This window comes from Pecten maximus, chromosome 8, assembly GCF_902652985.1.
Source record: "Pecten maximus chromosome 8, xPecMax1.1, whole genome shotgun sequence".
In the NCBI taxonomy this organism is placed as follows: Eukaryota; Metazoa; Mollusca; class Bivalvia; order Pectinida; family Pectinidae; genus Pecten; species Pecten maximus.
The window spans coordinates 16480225-16508143 of record NC_047022.1 but is presented as its reverse complement, the minus strand read 5'-3'; the positions used below and the strand labels follow the sequence as shown (position 1 = coordinate 16508143).

Below are 27919 nucleotides of genomic sequence, written 5' to 3'. Positions count from 1 at the left end.
GCAAAATTCATATACATATATACAAAGCTTAATTATTGAATACTGATCACATATAGTTCAGCTAATAATTCAGAAACATACAATCAAAACTGATTAAAAAATCTACTTTATCCACACTTTTTCGGAGAAGCATTATCTAGATATATATACATTAATATACACCTTTAATAAAGACACTCAGCATTACAATTTACAAGCATCTTTGGTAAAAATACAATCTTTAGATTACTGTAATACATTGTACATGTATATAAACCTCAAATCCAAGGAATCAACAACTCTCAACATGAACAGCACCACTGCTTAAGCTTCTCCAGAAGCTTTAGATAAAAACAATTAAGTTGCGTTTCTCGTTACATGTTTAAATTTGGGAAGGCAAGTTAAAAAACATCTTTTTAGAAGGGGGACCATACCTAACTATTTCTTTTAAACTATAAATCCTAAATTAAAATTCAGTAATAACTCCAGCGCTTAATTTATATGAACCTTTATCGAAAAGTGCAATGAGCGTCCCATTTGTTGTTCAGTGAGGTAGTCACTAACTACTACAAGGAGACCCTGTCTGTTCACAGGGCAATAAACCAAGCAAACTTTGTTGAGAAAACTAACCGTTAGTCTTCATTGACTGGTATTACTGGATAATTTACTGTCAAATACTGACAACATTAATTAACATAAATTGTATACAGATACTCCATGTCAACACTTCATGTCACAGAAAATCCTTGACAATTTTTGTAGTAATGCTGATGATAGCCAACTAGCAGCAAACAGATGAAAACTGGTCTGAGCGTAAACATTCTACAATTGATTAATGTGCAGAAATTGAAATAGTCTTGTAGTTTATTTTGTATGACAGTTTACTTTTTTTTTAATCATGAAAAATATGATTGTCAATTGACACCAGAGCTGGCAAATCTTGGATACTGGTACAGTTGTGAGATAGCACATATGTACAACACACATACATGGTACACACAGGGCCGCGGTGGCCGAGTAGTTAAGGTGTCCCGACACTTTAACACTAGCCCTCCACCACTGGGTTGCGAGTTCGAAACCTATGTGGGGCAGTTGCCAGGTACTGACCGTAGGCCGGTGGTTTTTCTCCGGGTACTCCGGCTTTCCTCCACCGCCAAAACCTGGTACGTCCTTAAATGACCCTGGCTGTTAATAGGACGTTAACAGAAAACAAACAAAACAAAACAAACAAAACATGGTACACACAAACAAATGATGCTGTAAACAGCTGTGTCCCAGATGAGGTGACAGGTGAGGTGACAGGTGTGTACCTGAGTGTACACCTTGTGTGTACTAGTGTACACCTTGTTTGTACCAGAATGTACACCTTGTGTGTACTAGTGTACACCTTGTTTGTACCAGTGTACACCTTGTTTGTACCAGAATGTACACCTTGTGTGTACCAATGGAGAAAAGCAGAAGGAATATAGATAACATTTCAGGTGGTGAACATGTTTAGATGATTTACTTGTGAGATAACAAGAAATGTCTATAAAATGTTTACAGGTATACATCGAGTGTCTGTACATGGAGACTTTGTTGTAAACAAACAATTTCTCCTAACGATGATTGGTCTTTATGTACATGAATGATCTACATGTATCTGACATAATGAATTAAGTAGAAAAAATATACTCAAAGTAGCTATTTAGAGAAGAAAACCCTTTGCTGTCCTCGTTAACCAGGATAGAATTGCACATCATTCATCCATCTTTCACACAATTGTGCCATTGCCCAGTTTTCCTTTCTTGTGCACATCATGCACATCTTGCGTATATCACAAATCGTTAAACAATTATTTGATCCTTCAATTCTTATGTTATTGACAACATGTGAAGTTGAATTAGCGATACTTTGGTCCCAAAGAAAATGAAATGAAAGAACATGAAATGGGACTCGGCTAACAAGGATAAACTTTTGCTACAGGGGAAGAAAATGACTCGGAAATAGAGGAGTGGATTTATTTGAAAGGCAAAGAGGAAACAATGATTATATTTTTTTCTACTTAAGTAATATAACTACCGAGGGTTATGGAGGTTTCTTTCAAACCGAGCGCATCTCTGTAGTTGTGATACATTTTGATTTCAACCTGCATGTACTTAAATGGATTACTATAGATTAAACAAACAAGTACATGTACTCCTTTATTGGGTTTGTACCAGGGGTACTGAATAGGTATGGTACCATATAATGGAATGCAATTGAATCTCAAGTGAGTTCCCAAGATGGCTGCTGTCTCTACAAAATATAAGCTTCAAACATAAAAATGGATTGCTTTATTTTTTTAAAAACATAATGGATGCAAAATCCATACCAGTGTAGCGGAACTGGACAAGGTCGATCATTAGTGACTAGGTAGCTCAATTAATAGAGCATCCAGCTAGTGTTCAAGCCTGGGTTCGAACCCTGGTCTGGCCGTGCATTTTTCCACTTCTCTTACACCTGAATAGTTCCATCACATTGACAATTGTAATTTATACAATTTCTTCAGCGAATGAAGATTCCATATCTTGTCTTTTTCACAAAAGTATTTTGCATGACGAATGATGCATCACACTTTTGCCACCTTGAATCAAAGTGGTATGTTTCAGAAAAGGAATCACATCAACTGGTTTGGTTCTGTTGGTAGGCTGTGTTCCATTATTTGTACCGTTACATTTGGTACAAACTCAATAAAGGAATGCACAGCTAGTTAACATTTGCAATACAGCTTGCTGAACATTATTTGTTATACAGTACTTTTTTTTATGATCGCATTAAAATGTTGAAATAGAATAATGCCCTACTATCTATTTTTGCTACTGCACTATTTTTATTTGACCAGTCTTTCACAGGAGTATTTATTTTTCTGTAACATATCATTTACATATCTTTCTCAATATTTACTGAACTCTTTATATGAACTGAACTAAATAAAAGATTTTCCTGTATAATTAAATCACATTTTTTTCCTTCAAATTATAAACTTTCAGAAGACAAAGATATTGTATAAATTTTATTAAAAATCAAATTTAATAAATGTCATAATGAAAGTTTCATAACAATTTAGTATGGTGAACAGGTCTGGTAGGCATATAAACCTTTTACATAAGATGATGAAGAGAAACCAAAGTTTCTACTGCTATAATGCAGATATACATTTTTTTGTACACCGTTGGAATTCACTGGCATCTCAACAAATTACATATTTAGTTTGTTTAAAAGACTAATTCTGTTTATTTATTTATAACTTATTTCCTTTCTCTACAAACATTTAATATTACAACTGTCTTTCTTGGTTTTTTTTTATGATTTTAAGTACAGTGTAAATCCTAATACAATATACTATCCAAGGAATCAATCTTAATTCATAAAATTCCTATTAAGGAATGAAGCTTAGCCAATCTACTTTCTGGTATTATATAAATATACACAGGCGGAATTACAGCCAAATTGTCTTTTTCTTCACATTATTTAATTTATAACAAAGTACATAACATTATTGATGTAATATATATATAATAGAATTAAATGTACAAGAAACATTCATCATGTTTTATTAAAGCTAAACAATTCTGTTCATCAAATAAATGTCAAACCTTTCTAAAAGCAAGTGTATACAGTAAATATTTCACTCCGTCAATGATTCTTTGAAAGGTAAAAACAAATGTATATTTCATGAGAATATTATATAAAATATATATATCAAAGTTCATTTGCATTGAATCAGTTGATAAACAGGAACTAGTGAAGTGAAATTATTGCTCAAGAAGATTTTGTTCCTTATTTAATTCTTTCGAAAAAAATTGGCAGGCCAGCCAGCATCATTTAGCTTCAATGAGTGTAAATTGTAAATAATTAAAACTTTTTTACTTTTCTTTAAATAAATGTCATTCTAATTCCAGTCTAGTTAAGTTCTGGGCACACATGCAACAAAGGTGACTTGAAACTGACAACTTATCCTATAGAATTTTATCAGATGGTGAACAGTGTCACACAACTGTGTTCCTACCATGAGAAATATGATCAACCTGAAAATGTTCGCAATGTACACTAGTGACGAGAAAAAGATCAACTCCACACATCGCAAGAGTAACGTCCCTTAGATTGCATTTTCTTGATGTAATTCACAGCTGCCTGCTGTTCCATGCCACCACACTCTACAAGCACCTTGAGTAATGTGTCGTGGACATCACGAGCCATGTTACGTGCATCACTGAAAATAACCATAAAATAATTACCAGTAATTTCTTTTAGTACTGTTTTTTTTATTTAGTAACTTGTAACTGTATGTCACAAGATTTAAAGGGGCATTCTTTTGAATAAAGTTTATGGTGTCAAAATTAAACTTGCTAGAAAATTTGTATTTTTTCCATGTAGTAAATGTTATAATCTTGCAATTAATAATGCAGTTTTAACCAAAGTTCTTAGAGTATAAAGTCCTGAAAATTCTTAATTCGACCAGAAGTTTCACTAATTACCACAAAGACATACAGTATTTGTATAAGATACGCCTTTTTCTTGTACATTGCGGCATTAATTTCATTACATGTAGGCACAGGCACTCATATGATCATCGTTTGGACATAGATTTCATCAATAGAAATTGTTCATGTTATTGATGTCCGAACGAAGGAATGCCCCTTTAATAAGGCAATGTATTAAGATGTCTTTCTTCAAATACTGCAATAAGCAATGGAAACTATTTGCTTAATTAGAATTTCTATCATGAGAAACAAAATATCAAACTTGTCGTCTCTGTTATTGTGGACATGACAAGAACAACGTACAAAGATTGTTTGCTTTTCTTTTAAGGACTTATGATTTGTATCATCTTATCATATCACACCAAAAAATACCAATATCTACTTAAACAAGCAGGCTGCCTAGGAAATTATGAATATTTTATAAAATTCTTTAGAGACAATTAAAAAGATCCTTGAGGGAAGGAGGGTGCATTCCCAAATCTCATGTTCTATTTTCAGGACCTGTGAACTTGGAACCTAATACAGAAGTATATTTCTCTGTCCTCGTTTCTATTTTTGGGAACTGTGATCTTGTAATGAACTTTTTAAAAAGTTCATTGTATGATATAATATCAGGAAATCAATACACAAAGAACTTCATTGAAACACATGATTTCTATTATTTTTCTAATTGGCACATCATGAATATTTGTATCATAAACCAATCTAAAGGGCTTGAAACTGCAAATATTTCAGGTTATACAGTATATAGGGTTACTTACCCACACACATATATATGGCCTCCTGCATCAAGCATTTTCCACACCTCTTCCTTGTTGTTACCCAGTAGGTGCTGCACGTATACCTTGTTTGGCCCATCACGAGAGAATGCCACATGCATTTTAGTGAGTGTGCTGTCGTTCTGATAGTCGCTTAGTTCGTCTTCATAAAGGAAGTCTTCTGCCTTATGACGACATCCAAAATACAACACTGTGTCACCAACTGTTTTTCCTGCAGGGTGAAAAAAACAGTCCTCAATTTACTGTGATGTTCCTGTATTTTGATTTAAGTTTAATGATAAAATCTTCTGAAATTCAGTATGAATCATCGAGAATCAAGGTATTTACTTGTCAAAATTACTTGGACCAGGTACCAGTATTTATTTTTTATTTATCATTCTGAATTTGAGCATTATTGTTTTAAGTTGTAGCCTTACTTTTTTTCTCTGTTTCTGTTTCACCAGAACACACAGACATCAAGCATATCAAAACATATACCTGTATCATATATATTTGCTTAGAATATTTACTTCTACAGACCAAATAATAAAATTTAGATTAATTAAAGTGTAATTCTGTATCAGTAATACCTTATTATGCACAATGTAACTCTTAATCTTTTAATATTTCATGATAGAAACAAACTTCATTTAATGCCTTCTCAATTATCCTTTCATATAAAACTATGACAAATATTACTGAATTTTTTTTTGAATTTGATTACCTATGAATGAAATAAGGTTTCAAAATATTACAGCACACTTTGAATCACTTTATTTCTTTTATTTTTTTCCCAGTTTTGTTTCCATTGTAGATTTTTCCCTTACCATCTTTGCGTACAAATTGTCTCTCCTGTATAAATCCTCGGAAAGGTGCCAGGCCAGTTCCAGGCCCAATCATAATCACCGGTGTGTTTGTCTTGAATGGGAGTCTGAACTGTGATTTACGGACATAGATCGGTACTCGAGGCTTACTGCCGTTGTCAGGTTGTTTAAGTGCAAGCCAGTTTGTGGCAACACCCTCCACGTCCCGACCTGTGCGAGTTTGGTACTTGACAATGACTGCTGTGATATGGATACTAGTTGCGTGAACCTATTGAAAAAATCAATCTCTGATGTTACTGCAGGCAAGGAAAAATTATATATATATATGAGTGAGCGCTCACAAACTTTATACTTCTGTACTATAACTAACCCTTAATGGAGAGGAGTGGAACCTTCCACTCCCTTTAATTAATTAAATTAAATTAATTTATGTAATTAGATTAATGCAAGATATGATTTACACTACAAAATGGTGCAACTTTTGACCTTTTAACTTTGACCTATGAACACCAAAATGCAATTCAGCATAAAAATCGATATGACAACATTATGGTGTAAGTTGAAATTAAAATCTGAGGTTATTGTGAGATATTCTATGATTGTGACATTAGATCATTTATCTCTCAAAGTTGAGATGAACTTGTAAAAGTTGATTTATTGATGGGTATACGGGATACCTTGTAAACTGTATATGAATAAAACTACTATTCACTTTGCTGGAAATGTGAGGGACAGCATTGCAAAATAACAACAAAATTTTGTTGTCAAATCATCAGCTGAAAATAATATCCCTGCTTGAAAAATGCCTATCAGAAGCCACTAATATTCAATTCAGGGTACATACAAAATGTAAGCACAGCAATAATAGTCATGGAGACCTCCACTTCAGAGCTGGGTTTTTTTTCTGCTGTGCTTGCTTCCACACAGAATGTAAAGCAACAAAATAGTGATTTTCTATCCGTCGCCATGTATCTCGTCCAATTATCTAGATACCACTAATCCTGTTGTCCCACTAATCAGGCACCACTAAATCAGTGTCCAAAAACTCATTCTTAAATTGAAATCATTTCTGAGTCATGTTTCTTTCAGAGATAATTAATACAAAATCTTTAAGATAGACCATACCTTTGGTGAGGATGAAATGGAGTAGTATCTGGCCTGTAACCTTGGTAACAGTTCCAGAAGATGGTCGATGGGTGGCTTCAGGGATGGTAGACTCTCAAGGACAGCCAGGATGTTTCGGTGATCTTTGATAATCCAGTCACTGTATAATGTCTATCACAACAAAAGAGACATTTCTAAATATTATTTGATAAGTCAATGGGGTTATAAAATACAAACTTTGTACTGAAAAAGAGGACTTGGGCTTATTTAAGGACAATGTAAGAGCATATTTTAACATTTTAACATTTTTAATGAACAATGAACATCAGTATTACCAGGCATGTACATATATATATTACCAGGCATGGACTTATTACCAGACATGGTCTTATTACCAGGTTTAGACTTATTACCAGGCATAGACTAATTACCAGGCATGTAGTTATTACCAGAAATGGACTAATTACCAGACACAGACTTATTACCAGGTTTAGACTTATTACCAGACATGGACTTATTACCAGGTTTAGACTTATTACCAGACATGGGCTTATTACCAGGTTTAGACTTATTACCAGTCATGGACTTATTACCAGACATGGACTTATTACCAGTCATGGACTTATTACCAGACATGGACTTATTATTGGGCATATAGTTATTACAAGACATGGACTTATTATTGGGCATATAGTTATTACAAGACATGGGCTTATTACCAGGCATATACTTATTACCAGGCATATACTTATTACCAGGCATATACTTATTACCAGGCATGAAGTTATTACCAGGAATGGACTTGTTACCGGGCATATACTTATATATATTATATAATTATTACCAGACATAAGCTTATTACCAGGCATGAACTTTACATGGGTTTATTACCAGACATGGACTTATTACCAGACATGAACTTATTACCAGACATGAGCTTATTACCAGGCATGGACTTATTACCAGACATGGACTTATTACCAGACATGAGCTTATTACCAGACATGGACTTATTACCAGACATGAGCTTATTACCAGACATGAGCTTATTACCAGGCATGGACTTATTACCACAAATGGACTGATGGCAGGAAAAATACAGTAAATCATAGTATATAATTTATAACTTTAAAATATATTATAAATTATATTAATCACTGTTATAAGCCAAAATGGAAGTGTGCAAGTGGTTTAACTAACTACATGAGGAAATGTAAATGCCAGGAGAAAGCCTTTTGGTCTGACAGGTAACGTAATACCTTTTAAAGTCCAATCCTGAAATCAAGATGAATGCACTATTCACTTTGCCTCCTAACTACCAAGTAATCTAGCAGTCACATAAACCATACTTATAATTGATCAATATATCTTACAACAATTCAAAGGTAGACATTATTGTATATCTACCAAGACTTAGCAATACAGAAAACAAAGTTTTGTTCTTGAAGAGGTACCTTAGATTCCGGTGATGAAGTTGTCATTTTCACAAGGAATTCTTTGTCCTTTTCATCGCCATACTCGGCCAGTTCTCGTAGGATATGAGTACGTGGCATACTTGTAATGTCCAGATAGTGAGACAGAGCAATGCGATAGGTTGTGGGACAAGGAAACGGGTGTTTTTTACTAGCCTCCTCTGTAAATAAAACATGATATACCTGAGTAGGGTTAGCTTACATATTCAGCCCTGATACACCATGGTGTCTGAAGTGTTTGTTTACCCATGTTTATCCTCCCCTAGTGTAAAAGGTTAGTACCTATTTAACCTCAAATAAACCCCCTCCCCTAGTGTAAAAGTTTAGTACCTATTTAACCTCAAATAAACCCCCTCCCCTAGTGTAAAAGTTTAGTACCTATTTATCCTCAAATAAACCCCCTCCCCTAGTGTAAAAGTTTAGTACCTATTTAACCTCAAATAAACCCCCTCCCCTAGTGTGAAAGAACCCCCTCCCCTAGTGTGAAAGTTTAGTACCTATTTATCCTAAAATAAACCCCCTCCCCTAGTGTAAAAGTTTAGTACATTGTACCTATTTATCCTCAAATAAACCCCCTCCTATAGTGCTTAAATTTAGAACAACATATTTATCCTCAAATAAGCATCCTTCCAGAGTGCAAAAGTTTAATACCATATTTATCCTCAAATAAGAGTAAAATTTCAGTATTAAAGATTGGGGAGGGCTTGTGTATTAACCAGAAGGGGCTTATTTATGGGCATGTGCTTATTTGCAGGTAAATATGGTAATCAATTTTCGAAAGTGTCTTCATTTCATTGTGCTGGTGGGCAGGATATTTATTCTGGTGCAATCCATGGTAGAAATTCCCTTGTGTTGATTTATGTATATTTAAATATTGATGGTATCTACCAACAAGTTCTTCCTTGACTACAACTTTCTAACCTTTTAAAACTGTAAACATGATTCACACCTTTCATTTTTGGATTAGGGTTGAATACAATTTGTGTTTTGATAGTTGAGTTTATTTACCAGGATAAAATCCTCTAAACACAATCAGCCTTGCCAAAAATCCCAAATAATAAGCTTTTTAACTGATGTAATAAAAGAAAGAAAACTTGAATTTAAAAAATTTTTTTGAAGAGCTCACCATCAACATTGGTCAGGGTGAAAACTTCGTCCAGATCCACATTGAGACGTTTACCAATTCCGGTAACAATGTCCTGATTATTAACAGGATAAACAGCCACGTGGTCACCTGCCTCGTACCTAGATAGTGGAAATAACAATTTCAGGAATCAAAAATAAGCCAAACAATGCTTCTTTATAAGCCAGGAATGAAAAGAAGGTACAATGAAATTGAGATGAGAATGAAGTCATAGAAAGTGTAGACATCAACAGTTCAGCTGTAGTAGCAAACAAGGATTTTTTTAACACTGCAGGAATCATCTGTTGGGGTGAAAGCTGTTAAAGCCATGAATGTGTTGCTTTTTAAAGCATTTTATCAGTAGATGGCCTAACATTGCTAAATACTATCTTTGATTTTGAGAACAATTTTGAGAATTAAATTGTCAGTATGTATTTCAAATAAATTTTAAAATGTCCAAAACTCATCATTTACAAATTGTTTTTTCCAAATTTCATTAAACATGTGAACACAGTAAGTAAGGTATGTAAATGTATAGGTACCTGATTTTTGAGCCGGTGATATCAAATTCTATGTGCATGCATGAACGATCTCCGCCCTTGTGCAGCTCACGGTTAACAATGACTGGAGCCAAGTATGGGTTTTTGGCATCATATGGTCTGCAGAAATAACATTTGGTTCACATAGACAACTTGTACACAAAATTTAAGATGTAGTATACAAATTCTTTCAGGCAATCTAATAACTATAGTCAATAAATACACACTTTTTTTTTAAATCTAGTAATCATAGTCACTAAATACACATTATTTCTTCATTAAAATGAAATGGCTAATATTTCGGAAGATAACTTGGAGCTTTTTTCAGTAATATATTTTCCAATGTAGAAAAATTCTTTCACTGATGAAATAAATTATAAAGAACTCACGGTTTCTGGTTTCGGAATGAACCAAGTCTTGCAATTTCTCCTGAATATGTTTTCTCCGTAGGTAAATCATCATGTGTTGTAAGACTGTACTGACGGATACTGTAAACAAGTAATAGGCTTGTGGTTCTAAAATTGATCAGCTTAATGAAGATGCTAATGAAAATCATTCTAAAACACTGACAAGCAAAACCATGACGTATAAAATTACTTAAACGATAAGTTGAATCTGAAATTTGAATTTGAAATAATCTTTTCTCATTCGTGTTACACATAACTTCAAGATCTTTTCAGTAATCATCTAATTCATTTGACCCACCGCAAAGAAAATCTTTATCTCCAGCCTTTTATACCATTACTTTATGAGAAAATTGTTTTCAATCTTTAACAGCAGTTAACATTTTTTTTAAAGTTTTTAAAGTTTTTTAAGTTAATACCAACGGAACACAACTGGTATATATATGGTAGCAGTGCATCCCCCAGTAGACCCCAAGAGCAAATGTTTAAATTCCCAAAATGAAATTTGACTCTCCAGTTGGACCCAGTTGGAAAGGAAATGTCTATTTGACAGATGTTTTGACCCTGAGAAATCGCTAAAGTTCAAGGGTCAAAGAGAAGCTCTGTACCCAATGTTTTTCGACTAGGTGATTTTAACAAATAATGGTTGCTTAATTGTCCCTTTAAAATTCTGATTGAAGTACATTAATACAATACTTACCTGAATTGATCCCCTGTAGCTTCTACTCCGAAGTGTTCACATACAGCTGGCCAGAATTTCTCCTTCCATGTTACAAAATCCTCCTCTATACTGAAATAATTAAATGTGAATGTTTATAGAGATGATGGTTGGTTGTGGTATTTACCGTGAAATGTCATTTGTTTGAATTTTGATAATTTTCAAAAGTAGGTGTTCCCTGTATACTGTTAAGATCACAATATGAGTGGGGCTTACAATAATAAAACAATGCCTAAAATTACCAAGAATGACCTTTCACCCATTAATCTTGATTGACAGCCATCCAACTTCCCTCACACATAGACCTTGTTATTATCATAATAATTTTAAAGATTATTTTTTTGTTGAAACCGACTTCAAACTTGTTTTTAGTTTTTTTTAAAATTGTACTACAGATATATACACATCAATGCACATTTACACATAGACCCATAAAGTTGCTATTTTTTACCTCTCTCTAGCTAGTAAATAGGAATACAGTTTATTACCAACTCATGTGGACTTCACATATAATAACAAGTTGGGAATCTAGGCCAAGTATCTGTGTCAAGACATGATAAACTTACTTTCCATCATCATCACCACTTCCAAGTTCAAATATTCTCTCTGCTCCCAACTCCTCTAGCTTCTTGTCCATAAACAGTCCCATAGCATTGAAATGTTCATAGGTCTTGTTACCCAAACCAAACACCTGTTAAAGATCAAAGAATGGACTATAAACAAGAGGCCCATGGGCCTTAACGGTCATCTGACAAACACTTACACTTACAGCAGGGACACACCCCTCAATCCAGCATTATTAAATGTACCATAAATTATTTATCGCAGCCAGTTATGTTTTGGATCAAATTTGGTTTTTATCCATTTAGCTTGTCCAGGAAGTGCAGCATCATAAAGCAAAATTTTAGCCAAGTTCCCATTTTTGGGGCATGCCCCTCTGTCCCAATGGGTCAGAAAAGACTCATTTATATCAATTAGGATTGCCTTTCCCCAATGATGTTTCATACTAAATATGGTTGTAATCAATTAAGGCATTAAGGAGGAATTGCATTTTTAAGAAATGTTTAACCTAAGCGCTCCTTTTGCCCCATCTTTTTTTCCCCAGGGGTCAAACCTGTCTCATTAAAGAATATGATTGCCGTCACCTTATGTTTCACATCAAATTAGTTTGTAATCCACCAAAAGGTTAGGGAGGATTAGGATTTAACAGCAAATATTCACCACCCTTTTGGGGCCCTGCCCCTCAGGCCCCAGGGGTCACACTAGCCTCGTTTATATAAAATATGACCACCCTTCCCAAAGGATGTTTTACACCATATTTCGTATTAATCCACCCAAGGGTTAGAGAGAAGTAGGATTTATAGCAAAAATTCACCAAAGTTCACCTTTTGGGGCCCCGCCCCTCTGGCCCTAGGGGTCAAACCAGCCTCATTTATATAAAATATGATTGTCCTCCTCCAATGATGTTTCACACCAAATTTGGTAATAATTCACTATGGGGGTTAGGAGGAGTAGTATTTTAAAGCAAAATTTCATCAAAGTTCCCCTTTTGGGGCCCGCCCCTCTGGCCCCAGGGGCCACACCAGCCTCATTTATATAAAATATGACCACCCTCCCCCAATGATGTTTCACACAATATCTGGTTGAAATCCACCAAAGGGTTAAGGACGAGTAGGATTTTATAGCAAAATTTCATCAAAGTTCCCTTTTTTGGGCCCGTCACTCTGGCCCCAGGGCTCACACCAGCCTCATTTATATAAAATATGACCACCCTCCCCCAATAATGTTTCACACCAAATTTAGTTGTAATCCACCAAAGGGTAAAGGAGGAGTAGGATTTTATAGCAAATATCCACCAAAGTTCCCTATTTGGGGCCCGGCCCCTCTGGCCCCAGGGGTCAGAGGGGCCTCATGATCATCTATATAAAATATGATTGTCCTCCTCTAACGATGTTCCACACCAAATTTTGTAATAATCTACTTTTGGGTTTTGGAGGAGTAGTATTTTAAAGCAAAATTTCATCAAAGTTGCCCTTTTGGGGCCCCGCACCTCTGGCCCCAGGGGTCACACTAGCCTCATTTATATAAAATATGACCGCCCTCCCCAAATGATGTTTCACAACATATCTGGTTGAAATCCACTAAAGGGTTAAGGAGGAGTAGGATTTTATAGCAAAATTTCATCAAAGTTCCCCATTTGGGGCCCCGCCCCTCAGGCCCCAGGGGTCACACTAGCCTCATTTATATAAAATATGACCGCCCTCCCCAAATGATGTTTCACAACATATCTGGTTGAAATCCACTAAAGGGTTAAGGAGGAGTAGGATTTTAAAGCAAAATTTCATCAAAGTTCCCCATTTGGGGCCCCGCCCCTCAGGCCCTAGGGGTCACATCAGCCTCATTTATATAAAATATGATCACCCTCCCCAAATGATGTTTCACACAATATCTGGTTGAAATCCACCAAAGGGTTAAGGAGGAGTAGGATTTTATAGCAAAATTTCATCAAAGTTCCCCTTTTGGGGCCCCGCCCCTCAGGCCCCAGGGGTCACACCAACTTCATTTATATAAAATATGACCGCCCTCCCCCAATGATGTTTCACACCAAATTTAGTTGTAATCCGCCCAAGGGTAAAGGAGGAGTAGGATTTTATAGCAATATTCACCTAAGTTCCCTTTTTGGCGCCCCGCCCTTCTGGCCCCAGGGGTCAGACCAGCCTCATTTATATAAAATATGATTGCCCTCCCCCAATGATGCTTCAAACCAAATTTGGAAGTAATCCACCCAAGCGTTAAGGAGGAGTAGCGTTTTGAAAGAAAAAGTTTACGGACGGCGCACGGCGCACGGCGGACGGCGGACGACGACGGACGAAACACGATGACTATAGGTCATCCTGACCCTTTGGGTCAGATGACCTAAAAACTACAGCATTAAAATGTTATCAGTCTCGTTACTTAAACCAAACACCTGTTCTACAGCATTAAAATGTTTATTTTAAATCAGTCTCGTTACCCAAACCAAACACATGTACACGATCATAGAATGGACTACAAAACTATAGCATTAAAATGTTATCAGTCTTGTTACCCAAACCAAACACCTGTTAAAGATCAAAGAATGGACTATAAAAAACTACAGCATTAAAATGTTATCAGTCTTGTTACCCAAACCAAACACCTGTTCTACAGCATTAAAATGTTATCAGTCTTGTTACCTAACCCAAACACCTGTTCTACAGCATTAAAATGTTATCAGTCTCGTTACCCAAACCAAACACCTGTTCTACAGCATTAAAATGTTATCAGTCTTGTTACCTAACCCAAACACCTGTACAAGATAATAGATTGTCATATGGAAAATTATCACATCACTGGCCTGTTCAGCCATGTCATACGACCATGTCATAAATATTGAAAGACACAATGTCATGTGCAATAACACTATTGTGATGTCATAATAAATATGCAACTTCGCATGATCGTTTGGGTAGACAGAAACGTCTCATCCAAGCCGGATTTCACCTGTTATATATATAGAAACGAAAAATTGAAAGTTTTTTGCTTATAAACTCATAAATAGTAGTTATGTGTTGATTAGAATCTTATACTCTTGGCTATGTCATATGAAATTTATTAAAGGCTTGTGGCATATAAATTCAATATCACATCACCATTGCCACTCATATAAAATCCTCTATTTACATATTCAGTCCTATTATTTGATATTCCACAAGCCTTAAAGCAACACATGATAAATGAAATATGACACAAGTTTAAGATTCTGTTTATTACATAACTCATTTTTGCGAATATGAGTGAAAACTCTCCCAAATCCTTTCTATATAAGACATGAGAATTTCATCTTGGATGGTGTTATTCTCTACAGAGCCAATCACGCTATGTCATATATTAATTAATGATAGATCAAAACAGTGTTATTACACATGTGTCTCATGTTTATGATATGGTCGTATTATATAGAAGAATAGCAAATATGTGACAAAATATGTATTCTATCATACTAATCATACAATATATACATAGATATAACATCAGATTTAATTAATTAATTTCTCTTTTTAAATAAATCTATTTTGAAAGACATTGATGTGAAAAACCTCAAAGCAAATCTTTATAATTTACTTTCATCTTAACAAGAAAATAAATCTAAGAATGAACACAGATATAACTTACAGCAAATTTAAGTCCATTGAGTTCTGAGTCAGCATTTTGTAACCAATCATAGAATTCTTGAGCGTTATCTGTCGGGTCGCCTTCTCCATATGTCGCCATACAAAATATTGCCAGTGAATTATCTATGTCTTTCAGCTTCACAAGGTCTTCCTGCAGGTAAAATATGTATTTACAAACCTCTGTGAAATCTGTAATTTTTGTAGGCTTTAATTTTGATTCATTTTGTGGGTACTCTTTGTCCATGAATTTATATGACCATGAATTACGTTTGTCACACTTTTTAATAACATCACAATGATTGTTTCTGGTGGTAGATGTTATATCACCATCAGCTAAATAAACAAAAACAACTACAGTGATGAAATACTGTTAATGACAGATCCAATTTGCAGACTTTGAAAAATGCTTTTGAAATACTGATATGAAAATTCTCAAAGACATGTGCTCTCACTTACTCAAAGCTGCTTTCAAGTTTAAATTCAATGAATGTGTTTCTGTTGATGTGGGTATCATCAACCTGCTAAATCAAGTATCGTTATGCTCCTTACATATTTACTTCTATGTTTTGACATAGAGATGGAGTTTACTGAATCCACTTTGACTGCTCATGGATCCATAAGAGAACCCTACCACATTTTTTAGCTTAAATTTCAATGACTGAGTTCCAGTTGATGATGATGGTATTATGAATTGGAGAAATCAAGTATCCATGAAATAGTATACTGTGTTCCTTTCAAACATGCATTTATCTTCATATTGTCAAACCTTACGGAATTCATTTTTGAATCCTTCCCAGAATACCTCAGTAAAATTTATCTATAACAAATTCCACAGAACCAGAGAAAATACTCAGTAATATATGAATTTTGTTGTGGGATTTTAATATGAATAAGTATGAGCCTGTTATCTCCAGAATGTTTTTCTATTTACCGATCTTCTACACTATAAGTGCTTAATATCATTATCATCTTGTTTTACATTGATAAATCAAACCTAATGAAATATTTCATTTTTTTCTTTTGAATTTATTTTCCTAAAGACTCTCATTTACATGATCATTAAGCTCACCATCTCACACTCTTCAGGATCAGCCACCATTCCCTTCATCCCATAACAAGTGGCATCTTTGGCCAAACGGCCAGCAAATTCTTCTGCTGTTCCGGTCTGTGACCCGTAAAACACAATCACATTCCTCCCCTGGAGAAAAGCAAACTCAAAATAAGAAAATATTTTTGCATAAATTGTTAAAAGTGGTCTTTCATATTTATTACTGTAGATGGGAATATTCTCATTGTTAAGACCTTAAAGCTTGTTGACCAGAGGCAGAGATAAGCCCATTCTTCTACACCTGCCAGCTAGGTTACAGCTGCTACATATCTTAGAAAAGCACAGGCATTAAGATGAAGGTACAAATTCATTATCATTTCTTGCTGCTTAAACTCAGATTAAATAAAAATATCAGTAAAGGTAGAAATATTCAGTGAAAATATCTAAACCTTAATTAAAACTGAATTTCCTTTTCCTTAAGGAGTTGAAATCTTTTTTTGATGAATCAGAGGAAAACTAATGATTGTTATTCAGGTATCACATAGCTGATTTGCAGTATACATTCAGTTATATTTATATATTTATCTTTTTAAGAAACAGGGCATACTTTATGTTTACAACATCAATATTTTTTGTACTTTTTTCAAGAATCTGAAACTTACTGAGGCTTTCATTTTCTCTATAAACCCAGCATTACTGGCTCGGTCCTGCATAGGCCTGAAAAAAATGTGTTCTGTTTTTTATTTTCTTACTTTCATAACTTATCATCTCAAATTGAGGTAAATTTACAGTTAGTAGTAGAAAGTGATATTAGATATAGATATAGGCTAGTCTGCCCCATCCTCTTATTTGATACTTTGGCAATGATTACAATGTATGGAAATGCATCTCACATTTGCTTGCCCATCCCCTTTCCCCTTAGTGTCCTAGTTAGACTCAGTTATAATCGGAACAAGGATGTTCGTCGTTGACGTTAAGCCCCATCAATACAAGTACATGTATAATAATCAAATGCAACTAATTTCATATTGCACCAGGAAATGAAATACTTCCCAGTTAGTAGAAAATCATTCCCTAACAATATCCTTCATTCTACTTACTGGACAGTTAGCTTTTTAAATGTTGGTTCCTCTTGTTTTTTATTCTTGAAGAAGAAATAGTATATACAAACACCAGCCAGGGCTGATAATATGAAAAAATCAAGTGTTGAGAACATCCCTTCTTCTGCAGGGACTACCCCGGCAGCCTCCACAGGGATCTCTGAATCGACACCTTCACTCATGATTAAAACTTGAAAACTGCAAATAAAAGAACACATGATATTACATTATTGTATAAGATATAATAACAGGTTGTTTTCTTTTGTTACCCACTCCTTTCAAAAATTAACTGTTTCTTTTATTTCCTATTTGAATTTGTAGGCATATTTAACATTGATGTTTTCCTAGAAAAACCCTATAGCTAGTGAACTAGAAAAAAGTTCCTTCTCAAAGATTATGAGACTTCATGTTTTAGTTCAGCATTTTTTTAAATTCCTAAAAGTTAATATTTGTTATTATCTAGCAATGTACCAACATATCAAAATATTGTGAATGTTTACAATTGACTCTTTTTCATTTTTTTCGGTATATATATATACGCTGTATATACGTGTATATATATGGCATATTTTTATACAATCGATCATGACCATGATCGATTGTATAAAAATATGCCATATGTATATATGAATGATACATTTATTAAATAATCAAACAATTCAAAACATGCGTAAAGACCTAAAAAAAAATGTATAAAGAATTTGTCCTCCATTCCCAAACTAAAAATCATTGGTTAATGTAAATGTTTTGTCACAACTGATAATTAGTAATATTAATCATCTTTCCATTTCTTCCAAAATTACCTTAAGAATACTTCTTTATAATTCTTAAATTTTCAATTTAATTCTTAAATTTTCAAATTGCTAACTGCCACTGGGTGACTATTAGACCAAATACATGTATGATACAGAATGAAGTTTTCTAAAAATTAAAACAGAATCTAATAATACCAACTGAACAAACTACACAGCACACTATATATTAGTACAGCCATAATGTACTGTTTGCTATATACATGACTGTATATATATATGCTGATCTACGTACGTATACACCGCCATGCTTTGTTTACATAGTCAATACTGCTATCATTATCGGGTCAGAACATGTGACCCACAGATACATACATGTCATTGCTATATATACAGACAGTGTCATCGTGGGATTGGTTTGCTCAAAAGAGCAAAACTGATATCGATGCAATGCTATACAAATGAACAATAGCAAACAAGTGAATCAGAGTATTATTGAAACTCTCTTTATATGTATGTTGACTAATGCGGCAGTTTGCCAATACATCTGTATATTACTTTCTTATGTGTGCACAGGGGCTTGACATGATGTTAATATAAGGGGGGAGGGGGGGGGGGGGGAGTTCTGACCCCTGAGGTTAGATAGTTCATTTTGGGTCATAGAAACATCCATATACATGTATGTCGAGCTATGTGTGTTTGTATGCACATGTCATGGAGAATACACGCAGAACATGTCCTATGTTAATCAAATTAATGTTAATGGTTGAGCAACAGCCAAATTCCCAAAAGTTGCAGTTTTTCTTTCAAATTCACAATTTTTTTTCTTAGCATTAGGCAAAATGGGCTGAAGTTTAAAAAAAATCTTTACATCAAAAAGCGATAACTAGGATTGTTACGGATGGACAGATGAATAGCCCACCATATGATTGGCTAAAAGCAAAGTGAGCACTGAACAGAGGCTCACATATTCAATTCAATTCAATTCATCTATTGACTTTAAACTTTACAATACAATACAATGGCAGTCACTGCAATATAGCACTACATTATATATATATCAATTTCTATAGAGAATGGATCCCGGACAAATCCATGAACAAATTTTAACAAACTAAACTGCGCAAATTACAAAGACTTTTACAGTAATTGTGTGGCATCATATACATATTTACTTTACATTTGTCAAATCTTTAAAACTTATTGTGTTAATTAATTGGATCAACTTGATTTTTCCCCCAATAGTATGTACTTTAAAAGTTGAAAATTTGACAAATTAACAACAAGAGGCCAAAGGGTCATCTGACTTTAAAGACCCTTGTACTATTGTAGTATACATACTCAGTAGCAAGTATAGTAGCACTTTAATGGCCATGGCGGCCATTGTGGATTTTGGACCGAGCTGAAATTAACAACACTTGGTAAGGACCATCTTAGGGTCATTTCAGGTAAGTAAGTGCTGAATCCCACTGGTGGAACTTGAGAAGAAGTTTGAAATGGGTGTTGTTCAGGAAAACCATGATTGCGCAATCATGTTCCTAAATGGCCGCTGTGACTGCCATGTCAAAGTTTTTACGAGGCCGAAAAAATAACAACACTTTGTTGGCTCCTCTTCCTTAACATCCTCACCAATTTCCAGTTCATTGGCACCAGTGGAACTGGAGAAGAAGTTTAAAATGTGTTTTTCAAGATGGCGGCCATTGCTGCCATCTTGGATTTCAGGCCAATTAATTAAACAAGAGATCCCAGAGGGATCTTGGCGCCCACCATTGAATGATCTTCATAGGTTCAATGTCAGATTGATCTTTTCTCTACTTTTCCCTTCATTTTATTAATCTGTGCAAATCGAGACATCCCTCCAGTACTTTTCAAACAAGGGAATCCTAGCTATATAAGAAAGTTGAGATTTAACGATAATGGCTGTTTGTTTGCCAGGTTGTTTTCAGGACAGACTGGTCCAAAAATGCAATACAAGGAACCAAGGGGAACCTACTTATGAAATTTGAGAAAGATCCATTCAGTACTTTGAGAAATAGAGATAACAAACTTCAATTGTCAAAATCCAAGATGGCTGTCTGTCGGCCATGTTGTTTTCCGATTGGTCTCAAATCGCAATATGCATAACTAGGCACCAAGGGAAATCTTCATATGAAATTTAAGAAAGATCCCTTCAGCACTTTCTCAGAAATAGCGATAACAAACTTCAATTGTCAAAATCCAAGATGGCTGCCTGTCGGCCATGTTGTTTTCCGATTGATCTCAAAACGCAATATGCATAACTAGGCACCAAGGGGGCCTACATATGAAATTTGAGAAAGATCCCTTCAGTACTTTCTGAGAAATAGCGATAACAAACTTCAATTGTCAAAATCCAAGATGGCTGCCTGTCGGCCATGTTGTTTTCCGATTGGTCTCAAAACGCAATATGCATAACTAGGCACCAAGGGAAACCTACATAAGAAATTTGAGAAAGATCCCTTCAGTACTTTCTCAGAAATAGCGATAACAAACTTCAATTGTCAAAATCCAAGATGGCTGCCTGTCGGCCATGTTGTTTTCCGATTGGTCTCAAAAGGCAATATGCATAACTAGGCACCAAGGGGAACCTACATATGAAATTTGAAAAAGATCCCTTCAGCACTTTCTCAGAAATAGCGATAACAAACTTCAATTGTCAAAATCCAAGATGGCTGCCTGTCGGCCATGTTGTTTTCCGATTAGTCTCAAAACGCAATATGCATAACTAGGCACCAAGGGGAACCTACATATGAAATTTGAGAAAGATCCCTTCAGTACTTTCTGAGAAATAGCGATAACAAACTTCAATTGTCAAAATCCAAGATGGCTGCCTGTCGGCCATATTGTTTTCCGATTGGTCTCAAAACGCAATATGCATAACTAGGCACCAAGGGGAACCTACATATGAAATTTGAGAAAGATCCCTTCAATACTTTCTGAGAAATAGCGATAACAAACTTCAATTGTCAAAATCCAAGATGGCTGCCTGTCGGCCATATTGTTTTCCGATTGGTCTCAAAACGCAATATGCATAACTAGGCACCAAGGGAAACCTACATATGAAATTTGAGAAAGATCCCTTCAGTACTTTCTGAGAAATAGCGATAACAAACTTCAATTGTCAAAATCCAAGATGGCTGCCTGTCGGCCATATTGTTTTCCGATTGGTCTCAAAACGCAATATGCATAACTAGGCACCAAGGGGAACCTACATATGAAATTTGAGAAAGATCCCTTCAGTACTTTCTGAGAAATAGCGATAACAAACTTCAATTGTCAAAATCCAAGATGGCTGCCTGTCGGCCATATTGTTTTCCGATTGGTCTCAAAACGCAATATGCATAACTAGGCACCAAGGGGAACCTACATATGAAATTTGAGAAAGATCCCTTCAGTACTTTCTGAGAAATAGCGATAACAAACTTCAATTGTCAAAATCCAAGATGGCTGCCTGTCGGCCATATTGTTTTCCGATTGGTCTCAAAACGCAATATGCATAACTAGGCACCAAGGGGAACCTACATATGAAATTTGAGAAAGATCCCTTCAGTACTTTCTCAGAAATAGCGATAACAAGAATTGTTTACGGACGGAGGGACGGACGGACGGAGGGACGGAGGGACGGACGGACGGACGGACGGACGGACGACGACAAACGGACGCAGGGCGATTTGAATAGCCCACCATCTGATGATGGTGGGCTAAAAAATTAAAGCTGACAGTGCAAGTTAAAAAGCATCCAACTGAGATTAAAAAAAATAATACATGTACAGATTTCCAAAAATCTTTCTGAGACATTCCCCAGTTATGGTAGTGTCGTATCTAAGGACAGGCAGACATTTTTCTTCTTTGTTATGCGTGGATACAACCAAGCCGCCGCTGCTATAAAAAGAACGTGCTACGTCACACTCGCATTCACTCTAACCTCAGGTGTTCACGGTGACACACCTGTATCACCTACACTATATCTGTACACCACGTGACCTACAACTGTATTCGCGAACGACACCAAACAGAAGCACTTACCTGTAACCTGAGAAATGCTGGAAAATGCATAACGAATTAATTCCAAATACTCTATCCATTTTCTCACGTGTTTTTTGTGGGTGCAGCCATTTTGATAACATGTAAAGCATCCGAGGAGTTCCGATTTTTAATTTTACTCGCATCAACATGTACACTAGCACTCGGAACTCATCGGATGTATTCCTATTGTCTACACTACACTAGGGCTATTGTTGTGCAGTAGTGTGGTTTTATCACGCTTTAATTGCGTTATGACACGTGCACAAATGATACGATGACACGGAAAATATTTTGATGGAAACTATGGATATAATACTGTAACAGTTGTAAAGTTATTCTTACTGCATATCCCACTGGAAAGACTCAGGTAGGAATTTACTTATATTTACTCTGTTTATAATTTTATTAGGTGCATGTATTGTTGAGGCCCAAATATTTTGTATTGTCAATATTTTCTTTTCTTTTATTGTAAAATAAAATATATATGTATATATAAAATTACCTCTTCAAATTCTATATTCAAGTTCCGCAATTGCGTACAATGTAAACAAAAACCCATTGGCGTGTGTATTGAGAACGTATACTATGTATAATGGAGATCTAGAGATGTGTCGCTATGCGCATGTATCGATAGACTGATACTTGTCTCAATGAACGCACGTGCTTTTATAGCGGTTCGTATCCACGCATAACAAAAAAGAAAAATGTCTGCCCGTCCTTAGATACGACACTACCATAACTGGGGGATGTCTCGGAAACAATTTTTGGAAATCTGTACATGTATTATTTTTTTTAATCTCGATTGGATGCTTTTTAACTTGCACTGTCAGCTTTAACAACACTTGGTCAGGACCATCTCAGGGTCATTTCAGGTAAGTAAGTGCCGAGTCCCACCAGTGGAACTTGAGAATAAGTTTGAAATAGGATCATCTCAGGATCATTTCTGGCAAGTTTCAGCTCAACATCACTGGTTGAACTTGAGAAGAAATTTAAAATGTGTTTATCAAGATGGCGGCCATCTTGGATTTCGGATCAGCCCGAAAAATAACAACACTTGGTCAGGACCATCTCAGGATCATTTCAGGCAAGTTTCAGCTAAATCCCACTGGTGGAACTTGAGAAGTTTGAAACATGAAAACTTTACGGACGGCTTACGGACGGACGACGACAGAAGCATGATGGCTATAGGTCATCCTGACCCTTTGGGTCAGATGACCTAAAAATTAAAGTAATGTTCATATTCTTGTCACCAGAGTTGAAAACTCTGCACGTACAGATGTTCATTTCTTACAGTAATTTGATATGGACCAGTTTCAATGTGCAGATTATGTGCTGGGAGAGGTATTCTACTCAAAGCAACTCTATTACATTATGGCATATATAAATAATGTTGTAGTGATCAAACATCTTCTGCTAAATCTCTATATAGATTATATTTTGAGGAACTCTCTAATAATGTAAACATATCTTGTCATGCATTGTCAAAAATTATTTGCCAAATCTTAGACAAACAGACACATGCACAAATGATACACAAAGCATGTTGCTAAATCCTTTTTGAAATGAAAATGACTAAGTAAGTGGGGGAGGAGGGGTGATAATCATTAATTTACTACAGGTTTTTTTTTATTATAATTGTCTACATACCTGTAATTTGTAAAGTGATAATACATATATATAATGTAGGTAGGTAGGTACACACGGTACTGAAGAAAGCTTATACTAAAGCTTATCACTTACATGTATACATAAAACTGTTATTTATGCATTGGTTATACAAGTGTACCATAATTTTTCCAGATTGCTCATAACATTTTGTAATCACTGGTAATGTTACCTATCCTCAGGAGAAGAATTCTGACTCAGTACAAATTAATACAGAAAGTTATGTTGATACAACAATGACAGCTGGAATTCAGTAACTATCAAAGCCATATGTGTCTTCAATTTGGTAACCTTCAACTTATTTACATTATAACCTTAATCCACCAACATTTTTTTGAAATGAAATGACTAATATCTAAATTTTACCAAACATAAAATATATCTGTTTTCTATCTGAATGAATAATGCAAGGATTTAGATTGACCATTGAAATTCAGCAAATTCAGAACCCAAGATTACTTATTTGATGAAGTCTTATGGGTCAAGCTATTTTTCTTCAAAAAGACATCAACTGTTCTTAATAAAAGCTGTGTACTGATGGCAAAAACTGCCAGTTAATCCTCAATTTTGAGCCAGCTATTCAAAAATATGTAAAGTTATGCTAATTAAGATAACATTTTGAATAATATTCAACCTGCAGGTATATCCTGAAATTAACCACATCTGAATGGGAAAATATTTGTAAACTCTGTTAAAAAAAGTTATTTTGAGAAAGGTTATCCCATATTTAGTGCTAAGTAAAGAGAAAAAGATTTTAACAAAATGACATGTTAATTAATACAGTAACAATTAATTTGCACTATAGCACATTTAATGGGGACATTATATAGTGTATAATTATAAAACAGCAAAACACATAAAAAATGCCATCTGTTGCGCGATATGACTGTTCAATAAAATGATATGGCACTCATGAAATTGCAAATGAGGTTTGCCAGAGGTATATATATATATCATATATACAAGGTATGTCTCTAGTCTTGTAACTCTAGAAACAATGTTCTGACCCCATTGATAATATTACACACTATACACCAAACACATATAGGCACAGAGATTCAGAAAATTAAGTTGACATTTTAACGTGACCTTCCAACCCCGTTCAATCACTGATCATGAAATTTAAGGCCAGGTCACAATTGGGGTCGTTACCTTCAGACTGAATATACTGTACTGTAGCCTAGCAAGTGGTTTTTGTACGATCAAAATGGCAATGTATATTAACCCTGCCGATCTAAACATCCTTATATAAGCATGGTTTCTTTTTGCAAAACCTGTATAGGCAAATAAGGTGTGTACGTGACAAAAAATGAAACTTTAGATTATATAAAAATTCGTGCTAGAAATTAGAATCTAGTCTTCAGTAACGTTAGATATAATACTGCCGGTAATCATCTGTCTCGACTGTCTTACTAAAACCGAATCTTAAGCAAACCACACACAATATCCTTTCAGGATCAGCCTCTTCTTACCCATATAAATCAGCTCTTCGCGGTTGTTCTTATATGTATGCTCTATGCCAATGTACAGCTGACTAGAGCCGCTGACCCGAGACTATTGACTGAAGTAAGCGAAAACTTCTTCCTGTGACGTATGAACAGGTCAGGGAGTGTTCATTATTTCAAGTTTTCCCCAATGATGTAATATGCAAAAATATTTGATCACATTGCAATTCTTTGGTGCAATTTTAACTTGTCTGTTGTCACGGAAAGCTATTTTTTATAATTAAATGTGTCGAATTTTGGAAGTATGCAGTTTCCTGAAAAAAATACCATGATAATCATTACAATGGAGGAATACTCGGAGTAATCGCAGGTATGAGCAGAGACATATATATTGGTATGAGTAAAGAGATGCATAGACGTACGTACTGACATATCGACGTCCCTGGGGGTAAACAAAAATGAATACCGAAATGATATCGAAACTATAATTCAAAATCTATTAAACGAAGGCAATTTAAATAAAACATATAGATTTGTTTGGATGTCGTGAAAAAGTACAAGGAGAATAAGACCATGAGCTCCGGAAAAGTTAGCGTCTTCTGCTACGTGACGTCACCCGCTACTAGCATGGCATTTCTGTTTCCCACTGACAGTCTTTGAGGTACAGGTATATTTCGCTATAAATCCGTTGGATGGTTTTTAAAATTTGGATACCGTTTCTAAAGATAATAAGGAAACATTTAATCAATTTCAACAAAAGGGTGGTCGGATGGCACAGTGGTAATACGTACACTTGCCTTTCACCTAGACGGCCGGGGTTCGATTCCCCGATCAGACGTGATTCAAAGGTATGGGGTCACCTGCCCGACCACGACGTGGGTTTCCCGGGTACTCCGGTTTTCCTACCACACTAACACTCTCGCGCAATTCCAGCCGGGCCAACAAGAGTGATCAGAGGCGTAGCTTCCTATACGCGGGTACGCAAGTGCGTACACATAATTTTAAAAATCCCGAAGCTTTGAGTGTCAATGTCTTTTTTTAATTTTTCCCCATATCCCCTCCCCTCACTTTTGGCACCACATCTGCGTACACATCAAATCAGGTCTAGCTACGCCACTGGTGATTAATATAAGTTGATATAACTCTTATGTTCGCTTTTGTCAGTCAAACTGATACTTGGTCTACCTCAAACTTCATACAGTGCTTCCTTATTGGAAGTGCTTACTTTGGATTGCTTTTCAGCGTTAAAGGTCAAGGTCACTGTTACTATATGTATACATAATCAGTTTCCAACTAATAACTTGTGTTTCATACAGAGCTTCCTTATTGAAAGAGCTTGCTTAGAATTGTTTCAGCATCAGAGTTCAAAGGTCAACTTCACTGTTGCTAAATATAAATATACAAATCACCTTCCATGCAAAATCTTTAGTAGCTCTTTACTTTAAAGTGTTATATTTCGCAATTGTTGTAAATAAATTAAGTTTACATTTAATCAATTTCTTATTGATAGAGTATTTTATTAAGAACAAAAGATTGGGTTTTTTTTAAATTGCATTAGACGACAGTTTGTACTGCATAGTCTGCATATTCTGTAAGAATGCTGTTTTTTTTAAATGTTTTGACGGTATGTTTGCTGTTTGCTGAATAAATTGATTACAATATATAGATTCCGTAGTATGGTATTTATACATTGTAAATTAGATTAAAGAAAACAACAGGGCACAGGTCCACAGAATTCTGAAATAAGTAAATGTTTTAATCATGATTAAAATGTTTTCATAGAGATGCAGCACCATACTACGGAATCTATAGACACTCCTCGGGTGCCAGACGATTCCCCCTAAACTGTAACGCCGATGCTGCCCCAACCATTTTGTCCCAGAATTCCACAATACAAGGCCCCCATCTTGTATCGCCCCCATTCGGCTAACCTCGGCCGATTCCGTAAGGGTACTGGAATCGGCCGAGATGTGACGAGTGATATCGCCCCGCGCTCAAGCGTAACTATTTACGTTTTTTTTTGCAAATTTATGCTTCCAGATACATTTTTAGTTTTGTGATATTTTTGCTATTTTGCATACATACAACATGTAAACATAGCTGGTTTCAAACATATATATTTTAAGTTCAACATAAATTTCTCGTGACTTATTTTGTAGCAGTGGCGATGATCACTGGCTCGCCTTGTTTACTCGAGCCCGTGCTAAGGGCAGACAAATTATGTGGTGTCAAAGGCAAGATATGTA

General features: G+C 35.3%; 1 protein-coding gene across 1 annotated transcript; it reads right to left on the bottom strand.

Moving 5' to 3' along the window:
* Positions 1-2539: 2539 nt before the first annotated feature.
* On the bottom strand, positions 2540-25807 carry LOC117332601 (NADPH--cytochrome P450 reductase-like). The gene is made up of 15 exons (XM_033891576.1): positions 25701-25807; positions 17768-17965; positions 17330-17384; positions 16689-16817; positions 15621-15770; positions 11993-12117; positions 11409-11498; positions 10694-10792; positions 10308-10424; positions 9769-9887; positions 8625-8803; positions 7192-7341; positions 6070-6334; positions 5246-5474; positions 2540-4213 (listed from the first exon to the last, which is right to left on the bottom strand). Exons 2-15 carry the CDS (start codon positions 17947-17949, stop codon positions 4069-4071), a joined length of 2034 nt encoding a protein of 677 aa, XP_033747467.1. The 5' UTR covers positions 17950-17965; positions 25701-25807; the 3' UTR covers positions 2540-4068.
* Between the last annotated feature and the right edge of the window lie 2112 nt (positions 25808-27919).